This window comes from Lepisma saccharinum, chromosome 6 (genome assembly GCF_977018435.1).
Source record: "Lepisma saccharinum chromosome 6, izLepSacc3.1, whole genome shotgun sequence".
Lineage (NCBI taxonomy): Eukaryota > Metazoa > Arthropoda > Insecta > Zygentoma > Lepismatidae > Lepisma > Lepisma saccharinum.
In genome coordinates, this window is record NC_139234.1 from 57,800,829 (window position 1) to 57,810,354 (window position 9,526).

Here is a 9,526-nt window from a genome sequence, read left to right on the forward strand (position 1 = left end):
CTGTGATGAAAAGACGTTTTTTGATGATAATGCAAAGAAACCCGTTACCCGTAGTATATATTATCGATTTGTTAATTTATTATATTATGGAAATTTTGATATGTTGTAGATGTCATGTTACTGAGTTTGCTTTGTTGAAATCTAACCCTATCATTAATAAATTAATTGACAAATTAGTTGTATGGCATGGGATAAATCGTGAAATCTGCTTGTTTTGAATTTGTTGGCGTGTCCTTGGCTAGTTGGGAAGGATATCTGCTTGCAAAGACAAATTTCATAGGTAAAAATAAAGAATGTGCTCGTAAAATTCCACATATCTCTCTCTGTTGGAGTACAAGAGGGAAATCTGTATTGACGGAGCTACAAGCATTAGAATACATTCCAAATTGTTACTTTGCCCCACTTCAGAACGTCACATTTCGATTTTTGTAACTTTTGAATTATTTGACATACCGATTCTTAAATCACTTGAACGACATCATAAAGATGTCACCAGAGACCACTATGGTGACCTTTCTGAAGTCAGTCGAATGGATGCTTCCACGTAGTGCACACTGAATTGCAGTTGCAAACTAACGATGCGGCCAATATAATCCTACGCGAGATTTGTGCTGTATCGTCCACGTGTATTTGTGATTGTGGTACCAGTTTGATATAGGCACCTTTCACTCGTTCATTTCGTCATTTTTTACATTCGTACTTACCTATTTTGCATTCCGAAACATTCTTTAAGGTGGGATTTCGCTTTTTTTTTTTACAAAAATAGCTTCAATTTTCCACATTATTGTTCGTTCCTCTTTCGCTTGTGTTACACACAAGATGGCGGGCAAATCTTCAATAGCGTTGTCTATCATCTGTGCGTATGCAGTGTTTCCATCTACTCACCGACAAAATTCCTACTTTCGTGTTACTTATTTTGCATTTTTCCGGGTTCGAAAACCCCACAAACCATGCGGGGCAAGGTTAGGTTCTGTTAGGTTAGGCAAACATAGTTAAAATTGTCATGTTCTGGCAAAACAATGGCGTGTTTGGAAACACTGACTAGGGGTTACGTCATCGAATACACAGAACTTTTTGTTCTCATAGTCGAACGTAATGGAGGTAACAGCTTTTGTGCATCGGAGAGACATTAATGTCGAAAAATACATGATTTACTGGCCGAATAAATTGAACGAAGGGAGAAAACACTTCCAAGACCTTTCAAAAGTATACAGAAACTCAGTTCCGTAAGTACTTTCTCCTGTAAAATTGAAGAAATCTGTTTGCCTATATCAAACTGTTACCCTGATTGTCCTTTTATCAATTCTAAGGGCTGCTCAGTTGGTAAGCATGTGGAAAACCTGTGTTCGAATCCCAGGACAGGTGATCTAGACCAGTAATTTTCCAGTCAATTCCCTGCTTCTGCATGGCTCTGAGGCTACCCAGCTTCACATCAATGGGTACCTTAAGGCAACCCAAAGGGGCAAAGTCAGCCGAACGTGATGCTGATCACATCAACCCATATGCATTCATGGCATGTGTGCACATGCACAGGGCAGTGGCGGTCCCTCCATGGAACAGAGGGAACAGGCTGTTCCCTTCTGTTTATCGCCCTTTTTAGCTATTTAAATTATCTATAATTACATAATAACACTTCTTTCTTCCGAAATCAACACGTTGAAGAAAAACTTTCACTGTGACTGGGCGTTTGTTTACTTCACCTACCCTCGTCGTCCAACCCTCTGCTGTTTGACGCCGAGTATTTCCGACCACGCACGAAGGCAAACAATTCTCATGGTGCCACGGAAGCTGAACTCTCTAGCTGTTCCCTACGAGAGACAAAGCGAATTCGGTTTCCATCGAGTTTTTGCTATGTGCTCAAGTTTAATTGCGTCGTAGTGATGGTTTTGAGTATAGTAAGTCTTTAGTTTCCTAATCTCATTGCAAAATTGCATCTGTCATTCATAACAAACTGCAAAAATCTTCTACAGTGTAAGTGTCTGCTAAATGCCTTGGCTAAACGCTGCGGAATAGCTTCCGAGGGAACAGCTCGCGCCACCTGTTCCACCAGCCCCAAGACGCACGCAGCAGCAGGACAAGAAAGCGAATGTTGCGAGCGTAGAGTTGCGAGTGTTGTATGATCGACCGGCTGAAGACGAAAGCTTTTAGTTCATTGAACTTTACAGAAAAGACAGCAAACCAACACCTATCCTAACCTTATTAAAAACTAAAACTAAATCGTACACAAGGCATTTTCAAACAAGTTACTACAACTCTGTAAAATGATTAACTGGATACTCTTCCAGTGGCAAATTATTGTTGTCCTTGTTTGTTCCAGAGAAGGGAGTTTGGAACAGTTCGGGTTTTGTCACAATTTCTACAAATCCAGTGGACGTCATGAAAAAACTCTGCCATCTGATTGCCATTATTGCATTATTACAAGAATGCTCAACTCTACAAAAAAAGGAAAAAATGTCAACTTAATCTGCAAATAGAGAGAGTGCAGGTTTCAACAAAACATTTTTTTTCTCTGATCACTCATAAAATGCTTTTATTAATTTTTTTGTTGTTGCGCATCAACAATTTTTTGTAATGTTTTTTTTACATTATATCATATTTGCTTTAACATTGGTATTGTTATAATTTTAACGTGCTTCATGTATGTCACTTCTGACAATTTGTAACATATGTATCGTATGTTTATTTGGTTAATTTCAACAAGGGTTGAATTTTACTTGGTCTACTGTATTATATTATGACAGGTATGGGAGGGGGCGAGTGCAGGTCACCTGTTCCCCTGCCTGATTTAGCACCGCACGCCACTGGCACAGGGGTACCTTTACCTTTCATCAATTCTGTCTTATCACCATTCATCCACATCTTTGTGATTAGCCAAAGGTGTCGGAAGAGCAAAGTAAAAGAAATCAGTCAATCCAAGATGTCGTTTAGTGTGGGTTGATGGAAAAGCACAACATTGTTCGAGATATATTGACCAATGGATGACATGAACAACTTGACGTCATCACACTGCATTTTTGGAAGAAACAATATGAAGTCAAGCAAACAGATTCACATGTGTTAAGGAAACCATATGGAAATCCTTCTTACAGTATGAAATTGGCTGTATATTATATGTACACATTTCTCATATGATCATGATAATCATATCTTCAATCACTTTGGCAAAGGTCATATGCACAATTTATACCTGGCATGTTTTCAACACAGGATCTCAGCTCTTTGCTCAAAATATGACAGCAGAGCAGGATTTTGCGCAATGAATTGTGGAAGGAGTAGTTTGTGAATATCATTCATTCACCATGGTCATTTCCAACCATATGTTTATACACACACATACACATGCTGAATCTCCATTATTTAATCCACTCTCCATACTAATCTCCCAGTAGTAGATGTTTTAGAGAAAGACTGATAACAATTGCCATAACCTACTCATCATATAAATTTTCCAGCAAGTGAGGGAGAAAGAGACTGAACTTAACTGCCTAAGCTAACAACTGGTGCAGAATAGAGAAGAAATATATCAGGGTTCCCACACACCTGGGAATCTTGAGGTATTTGAAAAAAAAAATTAAATCCCACAAAGGAAAAATCTTCTAGTGGGGCTAATTGATCAATGAGTCACATTGATGTACATCTGAAGGACTAGAATATGATCTTGCCTCTTGATAATAATAATTACAACTTAAGTAGCCTCCTACACACAAGTTTCTTGCAGATATAGGCTTGTGATATATGTTTATTTTGCATTAGAGATTAATTGATGGTGTATCTATTTGTAAACTTCTGAATGCAAAAGTGTGAAAATTTTTGTCCTGTAAGTGATATTTGAAATTTTATTTTATGCACTGTAATAAAAGTTGAAACTGTGTCCAGTTTCCACACAAAAAAAAACAAACAGTAATCTTAGTCCTTAATTATCTGCACAGACATGTCATGTTATTCTTGAATTAGTTTTGCTATTGGCATAGCTCAAAGTGAGGGGGATTGTATCCCTCACCGAGCAACATTTTTGCAAAGCATCCCCCAAACTGTATCATTGTCACCATGTCAAACCATCCTTCCAACTAACTCCAAGGCTTAACGAAAGTAGCCCAGCTATATTTTTCAATTCAAGCACTGGTTATTGGTATCAGAAAGTGAACTCATGTGAATTTTTTGCTGATATCGATTCACGTAAAATTACAAATGTTCCAGCCAGATGTTTTTTGTGCATGGCATAATAAATAAATACACAAAATGGTAGAGTATTGCACTATATTACAGGCTATTTATAAATATACTTGATTGGTAAATTTATCTGTAATATTACCAATACACTTAGATGTCTACAATGGGCCAAAACCTTTAGAGTGCTGATTAATCTGTCCTATTGCTAATAATAATAATTTAAGTGAGGATGGCATGACTATGAAGGGAAATGGGGGAAGCTATTGTAAAATAAATTGAAAATAATAATTGAGAACTCTGGAAAAATATTGAAGATTCTGGAAATATTTACATTTCGAGTTCATGTGGGAACCCTGTATATCTTACAAGGAAACCTCTTGAGAAATCATTACATGGGGATGAACTGTTGATCTAACCTCCAGTACGGTAACTGTATTATAAAACACTGGAACCAAGGTAGCGTTTTTACTGGTGGACAGTTCTGTACTTGAGGGAATGTTTAGTGTGACAGTTTGAAGGCCCTCAAATTGTCACAAAACAGCTCTTCTGGAGGTTTTTCCAATGATAATTCAGAGCATGTTAATGAATAAGTGAGAAATTAATGGCCCAAAACTTTAAATTATTCAGAAATTCAAGAGAAACTCCACCTCCTTTACCCGAGTTTCTATTTTAAGTCCACCTTATGCACAGATAGGTTAATTGGGACTGGACCCACAGTTTATAATGGCGTCCAAACCACTGTGTGCCTCCACAGCGTATTGAACCCACAGGCCCTTTGTTACAAGGTCACAACATTATCCACCTTCTGTTACCTCCTTTACCATCCAGTTGTGAAGAATATTGAATTTCATGAAATTTAAATAATATAGTATGTAGATGAAATGTGTTCACAATTCAAAGTTTCAGCTGTCCCAACTATCGAATAACTTACATCAGATAAATTGTGCAGGTGTTATCCTTATATGATGCATGTCAGAATTATTGAAAACAACTACAGACACATGCAGGACAAGGTTAGGAAGGAAGTGGAGCTCATGTACTCCCTTTAGCCCACTATTCCTAAAATAAATAAATATATAAGAAAATTAAGTGCAGGAACAGATGACAAAATGTAGGACTGATTAAAGAAGCATTAACTCTCACATTTATGAATAACTTGAATACACCGCTTGGTGCATAAAACAAGGTGTGTCTGCATATGGAAATTTAATTCTCTCGCTGGCAGGAATGTTTTCCATGTACACAGTACTTTTGGGGTTTCCTTGCCGAAGGAAATATTGCCATATTGATTCCCCTCAACAGAGTCAAGGTGTAGCCAAAATTTATATCTTGTAACATAGGGCCCGATCCGAAAGTCGCTGTCCCATAAGTGCTTCCGTGCATTTCGTGAGGTTCATTATGCTGTCCAAAAGTTGCATTCCGTGGGTCTCATGAAACAATGAGATTTACCAAATGAACGGACCAGGAGGCTGGTTTGTTCGGTGAGAATCGTCTGCTGCTTGTAGGCAACGCATGTGCATGATGGCTTCAAACTGCACTAGTTATGAAAATGTATTATAATTTTAACAGAGAGCGATATGAAGCAACATGCGCAAGATGAGTGTGCCTTAACTCTTCTTACAATGTGATTAAAATGCGTAACAGTGTTCGCAGCAGAGTTTATTTCTGCCAGAAAGACATGCCTTCCACTGGTTACCATGCGGAAAATTTCTATAAACAAAATACTGTGCCTGCTCTTTCGTCTAGAGCATCCCATAAGTCTGTAAAATAACTGGTTTCACCAGGTTTACGAGGCCAGTTACATTCGTTCGTTTCGTTAAGACTTTCGGAATGCCCCCATTTACTGCTGTTGGAATAACTATTATAAAATCAAATTAATTGGCAAAGATTGTTTTAGAGAGAAAATTGTCCTTAGTGCATTTTTTTTTTTTTTTTTTGGCAGCATCCAATAACTTTTCTTATGCATGGTGATATTGTGACAATTCCAGTGGTATAACTATTATTGAGAAGTATATATATTTTTTCCCCAAAATTCCATTTCTCATTTATTTATCCTATTAAAATGTTTTATGTAATAATATGTTGCAATTAAGATAAAGTTGTATTGCTAATTTTAGTCTTCAAATGCCGATATGAATTATTTACATGGAAAATATACGTTCATTTTGGAATGTAGTTCCAATGAATGAACCCTGCCATTTCTTTTTCGACATTGATGTTCTGTGATTTAAAGATTTCAAAGTTTAGGGATGAAATAGCATTAAAAATATAAAAATGTTTCTGTCTGTTCATTTCACCTTTTGTTTCATTCACAGCAAACATGCTAGCTGTTCTGGGAGGAGGAATCAGTGGCTTAGCATCAGCGTATTATTTGCTTAAGAGCATTCAATGCCATGCATCCAACATAATAGTTGCAGAAGCTTCATCACGCATAGGAGGATGGATGAGGTCTAACCGTAGTCCACAGGGCAACATATTCGAAATTGGTCCACACACAATACGACCATCAGGAGTTGCTGGTATAAACACATTGGATCTTGTTGATGACATTGGCCTTACACACAAGGTAATACCCATACCTCGTGGACACCCAGCTACCCAAAACAGATTTGTGTTCGTTAATGGAAAATTACACAAATTACCAACAAATATAGGTTCGTTAGTTCAAACAACACCACCCTTTAAGAGGCCATTATTTTCTGCAGTGATGCAAGATCTCAGAACTCCAAAGAAAGAATGTGAAGACGAAAGTATTTATGATTTTGTGTGCAGAAGACTAGGAAAGGATATTGCAGAGTACGGTGTGGATCCACTCGTGCGGGGAGTGTGTGCTGGAAATGCTAGGGAGATCAGCGTCCAGTTTTTAATGAGGGAATTATTCAATGCTGAACAGACATACGGTTCAATTACCCGAGGTACAGTGAGTAACATGTTTAAGATGAAAAAGCCACTTCAAGCATCGTCTGAATTGGCAAAAAAGGCACTTAATGAAAAGTGGAGTGTGTGGACTTTGAAGGGAGGGTTGCAGACGTTACCCAACTACTTACACAAATACTTGGAACATTGTAGTGTGCAGATGCTTCTTAATGCACCATGTACGAGCTTGAAATTCACTGCCAAAGAAAAGGTTGATGTAGAAATTGGTGATAAAGTTCATTCTTGCGAGCACGTTATCAGTACCATACCAGCATATAAATTGGGAGAACTGCTTGTGGAAGAGCATTCCGAGTTAAGTAATATGTTAACTTCCATACCGTTTGTGACTGTTGGTGTTGTTAATCTTGAGTACAAAGGAAATGTGCTGAAAGAAGATGGGTTTGGCTTCCTCGTTCCGTCAAATCAAGGTGTACCAATATTAGGCGTCATCTTTGACAGTTGTGTACTATCTCAGAAGGATCACACAATCCTAACAGTGATGATGGGTGGTTCATGGTTTAAAGAATTGTTTGGAGATGAACCTAACAAAGAGCAACTTCTGGAGGTTGCCTTGAAGCAGCTTAATGACATTCTAGGTATTTCTTCAGTTCCTAGATGCCACAATGTGTCTATTTTAAAACAGTGCATTCCACAGTATGTAGTCGGACATTACAATAAAGTTAATGACATACGTAACTACATAAGAATGCATAAATTGCCACTATCCATAGCAGGATCATCTTTTGATGGAGTAAGTGTTAATGATGTTATAATATCGGCAAAAACTGCTGTTGATTCCTGTGGTTATCGTGGTAGTAAAGCGTATTAAACAGTTGTTGGACTTACTGTTAAGGTTTCATGAATTTTGTATATGTATTTTTGATAACATTTACAGTTTGAATGACTTGGTGCTAAATTTGACTATATATTGTAAACATGCAAATGTTGAACTACAGTAAAACATTTTGAGAAAATTATCTTGAGATGTAGTGTTAATTTGAAGCTTTTAAGAATACATTTTATAATTTAGCATTTAAACCCTGCGTTTCAGGTTCTCTTACAACTGAACTATCACTAAGAAACAGTGGCGGCGATTAGGGGGTGCCCTCCAGTTTCGCCCCTTTTGCCCCCGCACTATGCTAAATCTTATCTACAAAGGGAAATATACTGTCTTTGCCCCCCCCCCACCCCTTCTAGTTTTGGCACCTAGAGAAAAAGGTTTTATAGACTATCACAAACATTTTGGTACAAATCAAATACAAATTAATATGACTAAAACCATGTGAAACTTGTTCACTTTACATTGATTGATTTTTTTTTTTTTTTTACTTTGCTTTTCTGCCACTTTTGGTTCTTTACAAAGATGAGGATGATATAATGAAATTCATAAAGGGACACTCAACCGAAATGTAAGAAACTGTTCATTGAAAAATAACCATTGATAGATGAAAAGATTATCTGACCTGGCCACGATCCCAAGAGAATCTACTCATTATTCACTGCCAGAAAAGTTTCTAGAATTATTTTATTTGATACATTTTCATAAGTTAATAGCATAAATTCAGTCCATTTGAAAGATGAATACAATAACTGGCTGGTGGCACAAGCACACTTCAAATGGAAACAAATGCACAAAATATCGTCGCACCAATGCCAAAACCACAAATGTGAAAATTTTGACTTTTTCGCCTAGTAGTTTCTGACAATTTCTTGTTAGTCGATTCCAAGGCTAACTCATATGACCTAGTAAACAGTCCTAAGTAGGTACAGATTTTACTGATGACAACATTTATCCATGCCTGTTTTTTTTTACCAGGAGATTGAATATTATGAATATTAAAATGCTTTCTTTTATATCAAAGTAAGATTTAGCACATTTGTGATACCACTTGTAACAAAGGTTGCAAATGCACTAATGCTATCTATAATATGTGGTAGGAAACAGTGGCATGCCCAAGGAGGGGGGGGGGTCATTCCTTAACAAAAAAAATGTCAAATGCAGGAAAACATGGCAAATTATACGTATGTAATTCCTCCATTTCAAAAATCCTGGGCACGCCACTGGTTGGAAGGTAAAGAAGGGACAGTCAAGGGTGCAGCGAGACTCATGAGGTCCCCACGTACTGATAATACAGTGGCTGGATCTACAAATACAAAATATGCGTAATTTTAGAATATGGAGTGGTAAACAAAGGTGTGGTATAATTCTCCTGATTATGATTAAAGATGTGTTTATTTTTGATAAATTTTAGAAACAAATAATAAGTGTGTACCAAAAAATAGATATTGTTAAATACAATGCATTACTCTTAACAAATTAAGAGTAATGATTACAAAGCTTACATTATTGATTATATATAATCTACAAAGTTAGACTTCAAACAAATAATTTCTTAATTTTTTGTCTGCAGAAGCATCAATTACTTTGTTAAATGCATTT

The 9,526-nt window shown here is 37.0% G+C and overlaps 1 protein-coding gene across 2 annotated transcripts; it reads left to right on the top strand.

Annotated features, from left to right (window-relative positions):
* Positions 1-14: 14 nt before the first annotated feature.
* Ppox (protoporphyrinogen oxidase) lies at positions 15-8,082 on the top strand. Of its 2 annotated transcripts, none has more exons than XM_083124752.1 (2): positions 15-53; positions 6,486-8,082. In XM_083124752.1, exon 2 carries the CDS (start codon positions 6,491-6,493, stop codon positions 7,913-7,915), a length of 1,425 nt encoding a protein of 474 aa, XP_082980878.1. In that variant the 5' UTR covers positions 15-53; positions 6,486-6,490; the 3' UTR covers positions 7,916-8,082. The 2 variants fall into 2 exon arrangements, with proteins under 2 accessions (XP_082980878.1, XP_082980877.1); XM_083124751.1 differs by lacking the exon at positions 15-53 and adding an exon at positions 100-280.
* The last annotated feature ends 1,444 nt before the right edge of the window (positions 8,083-9,526 follow it).